At 35.9% G+C, this 15,029-nt stretch overlaps 1 protein-coding gene across 6 annotated transcripts in view; it reads left to right on the forward strand.

Moving 5' to 3' along the window:
* The window catches only part of VPS8 (VPS8 subunit of CORVET complex), a 302,825-nt gene that overhangs the window by 128,068 nt on the left and 159,728 nt on the right, over positions 1–15,029 (forward strand). For all 6 annotated transcript variants that reach the window (XM_065540320.1, XM_065540319.1, XM_065540318.1 and 3 more), the window contains 3 exons: positions 2,499–2,545; positions 10,186–10,408; positions 14,313–14,402. In XM_065540320.1, the coding sequence (XP_065396392.1) occupies positions 2,499–2,545; positions 10,186–10,408; positions 14,313–14,402 (360 nt within the window). The remainder of the gene's footprint in view (positions 1–2,498; positions 2,546–10,185; positions 10,409–14,312; positions 14,403–15,029) is intronic.

Consider the following 15,029-nt stretch of genomic DNA (forward strand, 5'->3'; position numbering starts at 1 on the left):
CTTTGATGACTGTAATAGTCTTGGTTTCCAGTGTTGGATTTTTCAGATGCTCCCACCATGCAGCCACTATAGTGATCTGTCTAAGTGTATGAATCTGATTCATACTCCATTAAACCCTATAGTATATCCAAAGTACTTAGTACCGGGCCAGGCACTTAATTCCTTATTTTATGCCCTTAATTATTTTAAGTATACTTTAAAAATAGTTTCTACCTGATAATTATATTATTTGAAGTTTTGGGGGTATACTACTGCCCTTTATAGTTCCTCCAGACATTCATGTATGGTGTATGGTGCATTATTTAACAAAGTGTTTTCAAGTTTTTTATTTTGAGCACATCTTCAATAGGACTTTATCAGTAGTTATTTTGCCTGGGTTTAGGGTGATCTCTGGGGAGTTTTTTAACTTGCTTCTTTCAAGTATCTGAGGAGTATCCTTTTTCAGGATCACTTTTTTTTTTTTTTTTTAATACTTTAAGGTCTAGGGTATATGTGCACAAGGTGCATGTTTGTTACATAGGTATACATGTGCCATGTTGGTTTGCTGTACCCATAAACTCTCCATTTACATTAGATATTTCTCCCAGTGCTATCCCTCCCCCAGCCCCCCACCCCCCGTCAGGCCCCGGTGTGTGATGTTCCCCGCCCTGTGTCCAAGTGTTCTCATTGTTCAGTTCCCACCTATGAGTGAGAACATGCAGTGTTTGGTTTTCTGTCCTTGTGATAGTTTGCTGAGAATGATGGTTTCCAGCTTCATCCATATCCCTGCAAAGGACATGAACTCATCCTTTTTTATGGCTGCATAGTATTTTCAGGATCACTTTTTATGTGAACCTCTTGGCTCAGTTGTTCTCATACTGAGGCGATGGTATAAATTCAAATCCCAGCTCTACCTGAAGACAGGGTCTTGATTACAGATTCTTGGTGAGTATAAATTTACCCCCTCTGAGCCCAGGCTGAGACAGACAAACTTCCTTGTCATCTTCCTATGCCAACAGGCAGATTTTTTTTTTTTTTCTAATTTCCTTTCATTGAGGATGCGGCTTTTCAAGAATCCCAGTTTTAGGCAGGTCCTCTGCTTCAGTTCCCTCTGTTAAAAGGGTTTAAGGCCTCAGCTTCTTTCTGGCATTAAAACCCAAGCTCTTCTGCAACCAACAAACCTACAGGATAGGATCAATAACAGCTCAGAACTTACTGCTTTGGTTTTCAGTTCCCTTTTCACTTTTAGACCTGGCTATTGCCCTTACTATCTTAGGAGCTCAGCTGTGTATTTTAAAGGTTGTTTATTTTCTCTAGCATTTCTAGGGAAGTCCTCCTGCCACCAACTCCCCGTTACCTAGCCCACTGTATTCTCATTCAGGGTTGAGATTTGCTATGGCTCTTAACACTTTTTACATCTATAATTTTACCTCCTATTTTCAAAGAATCAAATCTACATGTAGTCATGAGTAATATTCGTAAGTAAAGGAAGCAGGATGGGTCAGGGATAGCCCTATAATCCTTTCAGGATTGTAGGTCCTTCTTTAGTCACCTCTCTCTCAAATAATAAGAGTTCCTTAGGTTTGACCTTTTTATCAGACAGGTGTTAGTATGTGGAGCTCTTTTTCACATAGTGCTTTCTCCCTCCTGATGAGATTTCTGTCCAGAACATAACCCTTCCAGGATTTTTAAAAGGAAACCATTTCCCTGTAGCCAGCAGAAAAGGAAAGAATACTGCTGAAGTTTGATGCTTGGTTACTTGACAATTTCCAGTCATAATAAGCTACTGTTTCTCCCTTAGACTCTTTCCATTGAAAAGGGTCAAAATTGTGGGTTGTCATTTACTTGATATGAGTCTGTACATGATGAATTTAAAGCAATAAAAATATTGTGAAACTGAGACGTTAAATCAACGTTAAAATAGCAGGTTTGGAGGATTGTGACAAAATATGGGTGACCTTAATCACCTGAGCCACCAGCAGGACCAACTGTATCCCATTATCAATTTGATTTATTTTCTTCTGGTTTCCTTTTTTTTTTGTGAGTTTTCTTTACAGATCTGTGAGACAAATACATATTTTCACCTAGTATTTGTTTTAATGATATTGTAAACTCTTGATAAGCTTGTAAGATATATGTAGTATTTTACTTAAATAATAAAATTTACTTAACTATTTTCCCATGTTGTTGAATGTAATTCATGTTTCTTTTTTTCTTTCCCATTTCCCCTTCCCCTCCTTCTCCTGCTCCCTCTGTTAGAAAGATGCAGTGAACACCTTAATGCATTAAAATAAGTTTTATTCTTAAACATATTTAGGGTACATTTCCAGAAATAGAATTACTAGGTCAAACATTCTATTTTTCAGACTTTGACACATAATGCCAAATTGCTTACCAAACGCATGATACAAAGTTATATCCTCCTAACAGTCTAATAGCATCTTAAGCAGTCCCGTCATTATCAGTGGGCCACTGGACAGGGTTGTGGGGCTGATGCTTTCTTTATGGTTCCTCTACAGGATATGGTGCCTGTCATAGTTGATTACTGCCTTCTGCTGCAGCGAAAGTGAGTATGCATTGCATGTCAGATTCAGTTATTTTGAAAACAGGTAGCCCTTGTTTATGTATAAGCCATTGCTAGGAATTCTATGAATTTGACTGAATAGATTAAAAAATATTAATTTATAGAAATTTGATTCTTTAGCAATTTTCAGTTCATTTACCTAATAAAATTAATTTTCCTAAGACAGATGCTATGGATATATTATTTATTTGTGTGGCAGGATATTGGAAGTAAAGAACGTAACTAGCAAAAGAGCAATATTAAGGAGTTTTAAAAGTAAAAAGTGTATGATTCATTATATATAGATATATACATGTATATACACACACGCATATATATACACACACATATACACACACACATATATACACACACACATATATATACACACATATACACACACACACAATCTCCTTTTTTTGGTATGTATACTTTTTTATTTTATTTTATTTTTTTTTGAGACGGACTCTCGCCCTGTCGCCCAGGCTGAAGTGCAGTGGTGCGATCTCGGCTCACTGCAACCTGCGACTTTCCTGCCTCAGTGGCAAAGGTGGGATTCAAATACATGAGTCTAGCTTCTGCGTTCTTGGTTTTAACCACTGACTTATACCACTTTGTAAGTGATAGAGAACAAATGTGAAGGTTTAATGTAGATATCTCCCAAAACGCTATGCAATACGACTTGGTTCATGAATTTATATAAATTCTAGTAGCCTGATTCATAAAAGGTTGGGTCATATTTTGAAGTATCAGTAAAGGTTATCAAGAGGGCAGTAATTTGCTATGTCAGACCTCTGATGCAGTCATAGATAGCTATAGTAAGTTCTCCTTGGGGCTCAAATTGATTCCAGTGTTTTAATTGTAGTGTTACATAATTAGCGAAATACATCATGCTTACAGTAGGGATGTTGAGAACATTACTTTTTTTTTTTTTTTGAGATGTAGTCTCGCTCTGTCGCCCAGGCTGGAGTGTAGTGGCACCATCTTGGCTCACTGCAAGCTCCGCATCCCAGGTTCCCACCATTCTCCTGCCTCAGCCTCCCGAGTAGCTGGGACTACCGGCGTCCCCCACCAAGCCCGGCTAATTTTTTGTATTTTTTAGTAGAGATGGCGTTTCACCATGTTAACCAGGATGGTCTCGATCTCCTGACCTCGTGATCCACCCGTCTCGGCCTCCCAGAGTGCTGGGATTACAGACGTGAGCCACCATGCGCGGCCAAGAACATTACTTTATATTACACATTGTCTTCTTTATGAGGGCCTACAGGAGAAATTTCTTTCAGGTGTTAGGGCCAGAAATACCTTTGTGTCTCTTGAACAGCTAGTTTACTTTTAGCTGATGGACAGTGATTGTGTAGTTAATCATTGTGTCCTAGAAAGCAAAGCACCATGATGTGTCTGCTAACCTTACCCTATCGTTTTCCAAATTAGTTCTCTCTTTACCTCCCTTTCACACTCAATTCCTTGTTGTATGTCCCTGTATTTTTAAAGCAGCCTTAATAGTTTATGAATCAGTTTTACATATTCTACTTAACTGTCATAAATACCATGTAAAGAGAGGTAATGTTATCCTCATTTTCAGATGAGGAAGTGGAGGTGTAGAGGTATTTCTAGTACTAATAAGTACTGGGATCAACTCTGATATTCAAATTGAGACAATTTATAAATGAGATGAAGTGAAGTGCCTGAAAGACTAAATTTTATTTAGAGTAAAAAGGCTTATTTTTATAAAACGGACTATTTCTACCTAGAATGGTGCCTGATACAATATAGCTATCCAATACCTGATGGTTGAACTGATGAAGTAATCTTGCCTCCTGATTTGCAGGGTGACTTGTGATCATTATCTTGAATACTAGAATACTGTCACAGTGACATAAAGTTGAAGTGGGCCTAACAGTTGTAAGATGAAAGATTATATAGGGAAAAAGAAAAAATTGATGATATTTTCCCAAAATATTTTGTTATTCCCTAAAATATTCCGGAGATAAACTTTTCTTTTTTATATGATTTGAAAAGGAAATATTCTCTAACATTTATTTCACCTATTGAATGGCTGAGAATGCAATAATTTCTGTATTGAATCACAGCATATAACATAGAAGATAAAATCTGGTCTCAATTTTCACCAAATTAGGATTTATTTATTATTTCTTTATTTTCGTCAACTTCTTTCCTTTAATTTTTCCTGATTCCTTAGCGTGCTTTCTCTGTATTGTGTCAGAAACAAATACAATATTTGTTGTTGGAGATCTCAGAAATAACAGGAACAGCAGTCATAGTGTATACTCCTCACCTCCAAGAGGAAGAGAATCCTTCCTCAGTTCAGCTCTTCCTGGTCCTTTTCATACCCATACCTCTTTTCTTTCTTCCTCCTCCTGCTCTTACATACTCACTCCTAGATCAAGGCCATGAACAGTTTCCCTGAACCATAGTACAAAGAGCATACGGATGGCTTCCCTCTCGCTCAATTCTGTTTTTTAACACCGAAGACTGGATTGTACTAGATCCTGCCTCTGCTTGGGAGAAGTTCCAGCATGTGGGTTCTTATTCTCTTTCTTTCCCTCCTGGTCTGTTTCCCTAATTCTACTCTTTGGGTTCTAATAGGAGAAAAAGTGGGAGGGCAGCATTCCCAGAGATGTAAGAAAGGTTGGGGCTGTGAAACTAGGCATTGGGTCAAACATTCCCTCTTTTGTTCTAGATCTGTGTTGTGCTTGTTTGCTTCTCACCATACGGCTTTTCTTTTTCATCAGAATGTTAAGATTCTTCTATGTATGGGCCTGAGCTTAGAAGGAAAGGTTGAATAAGCCATTTGATCAACTTTAATTGTTTGCATCTAGGCCATCTTTCAGTTCCCTTCCATTTCAAACATGCAATGACTAAAGATTTATTAGATATAAGAATTCTATGTTTAATTAAATAGTTCAGTGTAACCACTTAAATGGTAGAGTTTAAAAATTTTTTTTCTTAGAGTTGCCATAGATAATAAGGTTAAAAATGGTCAGTTCCCTATGCTAAATTGTAGCAAAGAAGTGTCAGATGTAAGTAGCTTCATTCCAGTATAGTACTTTTCTCTTTGAACTGGACGTTCTCTTTATACTATCCTTTTTGACATTTGGTCCTATTTATGTCTAAGGTCTTTTCTTCTACATTTCCAATTTTGTAAAGTATCTGTGACATTAACATTGCTTTAAGGAATGCTCAGATTTTGCATAATACAAATACAATCTAACAAAATGTCATCTAGTACTCAGCCAGCCAATTTCAGGTAACTTCTTCCACTTCTAGGGTCATTACACAGACACTTAATCCTGTTCCCCAGATTCCTTTTATATTAACGTCTTCTGATTGAGTATGTTGTTTTTATAGGCAGTCCTTTTATTTTCACATATTATATTGTTTCTTATGTGAGTGAAATTATAAACATAATACATGCTCTGAAATTAATTTTAACTTAGTGCCACAACCATTATTACACTATAATCACTGTTACCTCATAGTTTCATAACTCAGAGAATTCAATACCCATCAGTAATATTAATTAAGCTAGTGTGTATATGTATTCCTATTTATATTTAATAACTCTTTTATAATGTAAAATCATTTTTACTATGTGACAGTAATCACATTTGTTTTTCTGTGTAGGGCATACTGCTCAGTGTATTATGGACATCTATCTTGGTTAAAATTTGGCATTAGAATCTTTTGTAAATTACTTAATATCAGAAATGACAGGAATTCTGTTTTTGAAGACTTATACTTTATTTTCATAATTTGGTCTGTGTTCCACAATTTCATTTCAATTTCGTTTTGTGTATTTTTTTTTTTCAGTATTAGGCAAAAGACACAATGTCTTCAGGCTTTTTGTGGGATACTTCTGATTTGTCATTTTACCTATGCAAAATACAGGCTATATATTAGCATATATATGGTAGCCCTAGTGTCAGTTTTACTTTGAAAATAGATCCAGAGTTTATGTAAACCATAATTATAATTTTAACGTTGTTTAAAAATAGGGTTATGTGATTATATGTGAATTATATAGCAATAAAGCAGTTATTTTTAAAAAAGCAAAATGGGTGTTCTACATGGATGATACTGACCCCTTTGAATTTTGATCACTGTAAGGGGTATTCACAGTTGTTAAGGAGCCATCGTTCCAGTGGCTTGCGTTACGTATGCATCTGAACCAAAAATATTTCTGTTAAATCCAAAGTGAACTTGAAGTAGTCTTTTAATTTGTTCCCTCATGTTGTTCAACATCAGGACTATTGTTTGAGAAACAAAAAGATCTTAATTATCAAGACTTGTGGAAGAACTGGATGTTTAAAATTTTATTAGGGTGATGCAAAAGTAATTGTGAATTTCGTCATTAAAAGTAATGGCAAAAACTGCAATTTTGCATCAACCTAACTTCAAAGCTAGGGGAAAGAAGGCCTTTTTAATTTTATTATAGCTATATTGAGATATAATTCACATACCATAAAATTCACCCTTTTAAAGTATACAATTCAGTAGTTTTTAGTATATTCACAGTTGTGTAACTATCACCACATGCCTTTTTAAAGGAAATCTTTACAAACTGTGGTACTTGTATCAGAAAATAGAGCATTTTGAACATAATTTCTTAAAATTCGTTTGAATTTTGCTTTTATAAATAAGGAAACTAGCCCAAATCAACTTTGGATGTATTAAATACCATTTGTATTTGGTGGAAATTTACTTATTTGGTTCTGGTTATGTATTTAGTATGGATTGGCAAGTGGTAGGATTGATGCCCTTGTTCCCCTTCCCATAAATTCTAAATTTGTAATTTCTTATAACCAAAGCTGTTCTTCGCTTTTAAAAAATCATGAAATTGATAATGTACAAAGTAAATTTAACAGTTGTCCTCTTTTTGAAGTTATAAATGATAAACTTCAAAAATATCTTTAATGTGAGTACTATTATAAAATGAAGTTTATAGAAATATCTCTTTGGTCCTCTATTATTTATGATAGATTTTCTGTTAGACTGGCCATAGGGAGGCTAAGCTTGAAATGGTAAACATCAACTTTGAAGTCAGTCCTTCTAGGAAACAAAGATAGCACCCTGGAGAATAATGCCTAAATATAGAAAGAAATGTGAGAGCTAAAAATTTTTGTGTGTACTTGTCTTTTTTTTTTTTTTTTTTTTTTTTTTTTGAGATGGAGTTTCGCTCAGTTGCCTAGGCTAGAGTCGATCTCAGCTCACTGCAACCTCTGTCTCCTGGGTTCAAGCGACTCTCCTGCCTAGGCCTCCTGAATAGCTGGGATTACAGGCACACGCTACCACACCCAGCTGATTTTTGTATTTTTAGTAGAGAGGGGGTTTCCCCATGTTGGCCAGGCTGGTCTCAAACTCCTGACCTCAAGTGATCTGCCTGCCTCGGCCTCCCAAAGTGCTGGGATTACAGGCATGAGCCACCACACCCGGCCTGGACTGTATGTACTTTTCTATCTCCCCCTTTCCTGATGCACTAATAAATATTCCCCCAGAATGATGAGAATCTGTCGTTGAATATAATTTTTTTTAAATTTTATTTTAAGGTAGAGATGCAAGTAGGAGTTGCTCAGCCTTATTTTTCTTTCTTCTTTATATTATAGTTTCTGATTGGTTAAGAAAGAAATGTGTGGTTTTGCATTTATCTTACCAGCATCACATGCTATTTGACACAGGAGTGCCTTGTTAATTAACTTTTGTAGCCTTTACTGAATTTTTAGCTCTTTTTAATTCTCTCTCCAAGGCTTTTTGTACTAAGCTAAAATATGTAATTATCTTTTTTAGCATGTTCCTTTTAACAACACATTACAGAGTACAAGGACTAGCAAATCTGACATTTTCTTTGAATCATTAGTTGTCTTGTTACTTTTTCTTTCTTCCAGTAAAACTCCATTAATCTCTGTTTCTTCTGCTTGGCTAGTAATCAATCATCACAAAAATATGATGAATTATTGATTCAAATGAAACTGACATGAAAATATTTCGATAAATATTAAATGAAGAGGAAAAATGATGTAAAATTACATTTGTGCATTTGAGAAGAAAATAAATGGCTATGGATTTTCCCCAGAATATTGCAAATGCTGTTAATTGCAGGGTGACATGGAGTTCGGGTGCAGTTGTAGCCAGTCTGTTTTCCGTCTGTCCCCTTCCACGACTTCAGATGAGTCAAAACCCCATCCTAGTCCTTTCAGGAGCTTCCTTGACGTTTGTGTGGGACTTGTCATGAAAGACCATACCTGTGAATAAACAAACCATTTATCATTTTCCACAATTGACATGATATACGTATAAAGAAATTACACATTTAGAAAAAAGTAAATAATCTCAACAGGTAAATAAAATTCACAATTTTTGTATTTTTTTAAAAATGGAATGAACAAAGAAGTGAATGATACAAGGCAATAACAATTTATAAATGAAAACATGAAAACTACTCAAATTTGCTGGTCATAAAAGAATTATTAAATTGTCAGGGGAGAAAAACCAAACTTGCAAATGTCATGCGTTGGCATGATTATACATTGCGGGTGGCAGTGTCAATTGATGCTGTGATGCTTTTCGAAGATAATTTCGTAGCACATTTCAAGTGCCACAGATTTTTTCATATCTTTTCACTTAAGATAAATTTCTAAAAGTTGAGTGATTTAGGAATTAAGCCCTCCAAATGGGAAAGGCTTTGTATAGATGTTCATTGTAGTATCACTCAAAATATTAGAAATAAGTAATATATTCAACAGTACAGGAATACTTAAGTATATTCTGATTTTTCAGCATATTAAAATATTGTATTAGACGAAATGGTAATTTTAAAGAATAAATAGCAACTTAGAATAATACTTATCATATAATGTATGAAAACAGAATTCAGAATTCTGTCTATGGTCAATATAACTCAAATTATTTATGGGTTATTTACAGAAATATGAAATAAACATTGTCGAAGTTGTTGACATTTAAAGTAATTTAAAACAATTTTTGTTTCTGCAACAAAATTGTTTCTAGGTTTATATTTAAAGTATTAAACACTTTTTTTTTTCTTTTTCTTCCATGAATAATCACTAGCCAAACATTTTGGGATGCAAAGGGTTATAGCTAGACAAAGAAGCATATTGGCTCTGCAAGTCAGCTAGGAATATTTAAATACCAGGAAGGAGGGAAGGATAAATCATGAGTAGTCCTTTTTTATTTTTCCTGCTTCGTGATGTCTATCCAGTTATCTGTTCCCATGTCAGTGTTGTCTTTAAGAAGCAATATGCCACAATAGACTGACACAGGATTTAGGCCGGAAGGCTGGGTTCAAATTCTGACTCTCTTGTTTGTTAGATATGTTACTGTTAGCAAACAATTTATCTTAGCTTTTCTGATTTGTTAAAGAAGTGTTGGGAGGATTAATTGGGATTATATATATATATATACACACACACACACACGCACATATATATATACACATACACATATAAAGTTTTTGCAATATAAAGCTCTATGTGAATATTATTGCCATTTTAAATAAATTCATGAGTAAGTTGAAATAGGGAAAAAATGAGATATACTTTGGAGACTAAATTTAATGAATATTTGGCATATTCCTAAAAGTTTTTTTCCCCCCCTTTCTGTTACAGGGATCTCTTATTTAGCCAGATGTATGATAAATTAAGTGAGAATTCAGTGGCCAAAGGAGTATTTTTGGAATGCCTTGAGCCATATATTTTAAGTGATAAATTGGTGGGAATCACACCCCAAGTAATGAAAGACTTGATTGTTCATTTCCAAGATAAAAAATTAATGGAAAATGTGGAAGCTCTCATTGTACATATGGATATCACCAGCCTAGATATTCAGCAGGTGAGTTTATAGACAGTCTACTAACTTATGAAGTAAACTTCATTCCTTTATTGATTACATTTACCTCACTGATCAGGCCTGACCCTGCCTTCTAAAAACCATAATTATTTATTGAGCACTTTTTGTAAGATGTATTATAAACTTATATTTGTCAATATATTTCCTAGGACTGTATTTAAGTAAAAGCTAGATTGTAAGTGCCTTGCAAGCCAGGGATTATGTCGTCTTCTGTCTCTTTCACATCCCCAGTGGTACTTGGTGTAGAGTTTACGTTTAGAAGTTGCTCTGTAAATGCTTGTTAACTGATCCCTCTTCATCAGTTTGTTTGTTCGCTAATATAGTTTTCATTGAGCAAGTGAATTTCAACTATGGCTGCTTTCTCATGAATTATAAATATTTTTACCCTGAAAAATATGATGCCATTTTAAAAAAGAGCTAGTATGTAAGTCCAGAGTTTTGAAATATAGAGCATGGTATAAGAGGCAAGTTATAGAACTTTTTAGCATGAATAGCCAGCCATTGTTTGAGAAATACTTCCAGTGTATCTGAGGTTCTCGCAATAAGTTATCTTAATTGAGTTTCTTGAAATAAGTTTCTTAATGGAGGTGCAGTATTTATTCTGGCCTAAGACATTTCACAATTTATTTTTCTTTTCTTCTTCTTCTTCTTCTTCTTTTTTTTGAGACAGAGTCTTGCTCTGTTGCCCAGGCTGGAGTACAGTGGTGTGATCTTGGCTCACTGCAACCTCCTGGGTTGAAGCAATTCTTGTGCCTCAGCCTCCAGAGTAGCTGGGATTAAAGGCGCACACTTCCATGCCCAGCTAATTTTTGTATTTTTAGTAGAGATGGGGTTTCACCATGTTGGCCAGGCTGGTCTCAAACTTTTGACTTCAAGTGATTCGCCTGCCATGGCCTCCCAAAGTGCTGAGATTACAGGTGTGAGCCACTGAGCCTGGCCCACAATTTAATTCTTTAATTCCACATTAGTCCTAGTAATGAGCATGTTACTCCTGCAAAGGTGCTAAGCCCTCTTGAGCTTGAATATGGAAGACTAACAAAAGTCCTAGAGCAAAAGTTTTTTGAAAGTGTGCAAAATCACATAGAGATTAAGGGTTTGGAAAAATGATTATTTTATTTCTGGAAGCTCTTTATGAATGGCTGTGAGTTTGCAAAGTAAAGCCAGATCCTGTTTTATACCTGCCTTTGTATAACATGGGTAATTTGGCATAGTCTTCATAGTCTGACAATAGGTCTGATGATTTGAGAGCATGCTGTCCATCTAGTTTTGCCTACCTATCACATATAGGAAAAAAAATTTAGTTTCTTCTGTTTATAACACTTTATAACATTTTCAGTCTTTCCCCAATACCATGTAAATATACTCTAGTCTTTTTAATGTTAAATAGCAATTTCAAAATCCTCCCCTCAGTTTCTTATGCCTCCATATAAAACCTTCTCTCCTTTTTCCTCCTAGGTTACTGCCCCATCTCACTCCTCCCAGTCATAGCCAGATGTCTTGAAAACATTGTCTAGGTTGCTATTTTCATTTTTTTTCCCCACATCCTAACTCTTCAATCTTACTTTTACTAGAGTCAACAATGGCCTCTTTGTCCACTACACCAAATGTAGTATTTACTCTTTTAACAGCATTTGTTCATTAATTCAAGAAGCATTTACTAAACGTCAGGCTCTGAGGATGCTTCAGTATCCCTAGTGAACAAGGCTTGTCCTCTCATAAAGCCTAAATTTTAGCAGAAAAGTTTGACAGTGAACATATCAGTGTACAAAAACCCAGAAAGTATTTCTTTTTTTTTTTTTTTTTTTTTTAAGACGGAGTCTCGCTCTGTCGCCCAGGCTGGAGTGCAGTGGCCGGATCTCAGCTCACTGCAAGCTCCGCCTCCCGGGTTTACACCATTCTCCTGCCTCCCGAGTAGCTGGGACTACAGGTGCCCGCCTCCCGAGTAGCTGGGACTACAGGCGCCCGCCACCTCGCCCGGCTATTTTTTTTTTTTGTATTTTTTAGTAGAGACGGGGTTTCACTGGGTTAGCCAGGATGGTCTCGATCTCCTGACCTCATGATCCGCCCGTCTCGGCCTCCCAAAGTGCTGGGATTACAGGCTTGAGCCACCGCACCCAGCCCAGAAAGTATTTCAATACAAGTATTATGTTAAAAATCAAACCGGGAAATATGGTAGAGAGATAATGTGAGGCTACCTTAGATTGGTTAATTATAGATAGTCTTTTTGAGGAGGCAGCATTGAGTCTTGGGAGCTAAATGGTAAGGAATTAGTAATGCAAAGGTCTTGAAAGAGAAGATTGTTATAGGTAAAAGCAACAGCTAATGTAAAAAAAAAAAGAATTTTTGTCTTGGGTGTTCAAGTAACAGAAAAGGAAGCAGATCTGGAGCTTGGTACAGAGGTAGATCTTGCAGGGCAAGGTATAGATCTTTCCATCTTATTCTAAGTGCTATGAAAAATCATTAGAAAAGTTTTAAGCATGAGCACCCTGTGTTTTAGGGGTAACAGAATGAGGGATGGGGGCCAAGTGCAGAGGAAGCAAAGAGACTAGTTGGGAAGTTGGTCCAGGAGGTGATTCTGGCCAGAGATGGTAACAGTGAGATGAAGAGAGATGGCCTGATTTTGAATGTTTTGGAGATAGAATTGATTTGCTGATGAATTGGGATGTGAGAGTGTGGGAATGAGAGAATTTAAGGATGATGCCTAGTTTTTAGTGAATAGTGAGTGATTCCTTTGAGAAGATTGCAAGACTAAGGCAGGTCTAAGTTTGAGAGACAAATCAGGAGTTCTGGTTGGCCATTTTATTTTGAGATTGCTACTAGACATTCAGGTGAAGATATCAAATTAAGTAGTTGGATATATGTACGGGTTAGAGGGAGGTTAGGGCTGAAGCTGTAAATGTGTTAGTCATCAGCGAAGAGATGCATGATCATGGTACTGGCTGAGAGCGGGGTAGAGAGAGAGTCGTAGAAGTCCAAGAACAGGCCTTCTCTAGAAAGACTCTCCCAGCACATCTCACTTCCATTTTCTTTCTTACTCTCACTCCCGCTTGTCATTCTCCTTTGCTGACTTCTGCCCTTCTCCTCTTGCCACTGTTTATAGTATTATATAGCTGTCATAGGGACAGAATATAGAGTACTGTATACTCAAACTCATATCTAGTCCTCTTCTAAAATGTTTTCTCAAATTGATTTCTCTCCATCCTTAAGCACTTCCAGCTCACTTCCACATTAGGTCCTTCATCCTTACTCTTGCTTCTTCCTACAGAATTCCTAGCTTGCACTTCTGCTTGCGGCTCACATTTAGGTCCCACCTTAAATGTTGTTCCTTCAGGGGTGACTTTTTGAATACTCCAGACCAGTCAGGTTAATAGCGCTTACCACATTTGTAAATAATGAATTATTTGTGTAATTGAGTATCTTCCCCAAGTCTTAACTCACATGCCATTTTGTACCCCTACCTCCTTTTGGTGGGCGTCCAAGATCAATGTAAGTTCTATAAGGGTAGGGACAAAGTCTGGATTTATCTTACCTAACACTTTATTCCCAGAGCCTAGAAGAGGGTCTGAATATGTGTTCAATAAATATTTGTAGAACTATAGACCAAAGGTAAAATGAATATAGAAAGGGGGAGGATAGAGAAGAGACAAAATTAGACACTGTGAATGTCTTAAAGTAAGCATTGTACTATTAAAAGTAGTAATTTCACCTATAGCAGCTGTTACCCTTGCCTTGCATTGTGTTTGAGTCCTTGAATTTCAGTTTTTATCAGAGAAGAAACAAGAAAAATTAGGGAAGATAATTCAAGACCTTTTCCATTCTTAAAGCTTTAAGGAAAATAATTGGTGACTCTGAATTGTATGGACCAAGTGGCTTTTCCTTTTCCCAGGTGGTTCTCATGTGTTGGGAAAATCGTTTATATGATGCTATGATCTATGTCTACAACAGAGGCATGAATGAGTTTATTAGTCCCATGGAGGTAAGATACTTCCTGACTTGGATACATAATTAATTTTGTCTGCTAACTTTTTTTCTCCTATTCTCCATTTGCTTTTAACAGTTTCTAGTTTTATCCAATTATTTAAAAATTCTTATAGATTTATTGACCTTGAACCCATTTTAGCTTGGGACTTTTAGATAGTCTTCAATTTTATACCTTCTGCCATTGCTTGCTTTCTTATCTACATAAGTAGGTATTTAAATACCAGAGAACAATAGATAAAATTTAAATTAATGCTTGCTTGTTAGGCTTTACAGGTTTTTCTCATAAGAATTTTTGATACTGTAGTAACTTTTCCTAAAGATATGAAAAATTTATTTTGTATAACTATATAATCAATGTACTATTGAGTAATGCTATTTGTAGATATATTCTCTTGGGGAAGGCTCCTGAAAATGGTAGGAGGCCATTATTAATTGATCATTTTTCACTTTTACTAACTCAGAATTTCATAGCATTCATTCTAATTTTTTATTCTCCTTACCAAGAGAATCTAAAAAACATTTGGACTTACTTTTGGAAGAACCAAACCCCATATCTGTTTTCTTATTTGTCTTAAGTTTGATGGCAGAATAGTGGAGAATGAGTTGTAGATACATGTAGTGC

This window comes from Macaca fascicularis, chromosome 2 (assembly GCF_037993035.2).
Source record: "Macaca fascicularis isolate 582-1 chromosome 2, T2T-MFA8v1.1".
Classification (NCBI taxonomy): domain Eukaryota; kingdom Metazoa; phylum Chordata; class Mammalia; order Primates; family Cercopithecidae; genus Macaca; species Macaca fascicularis.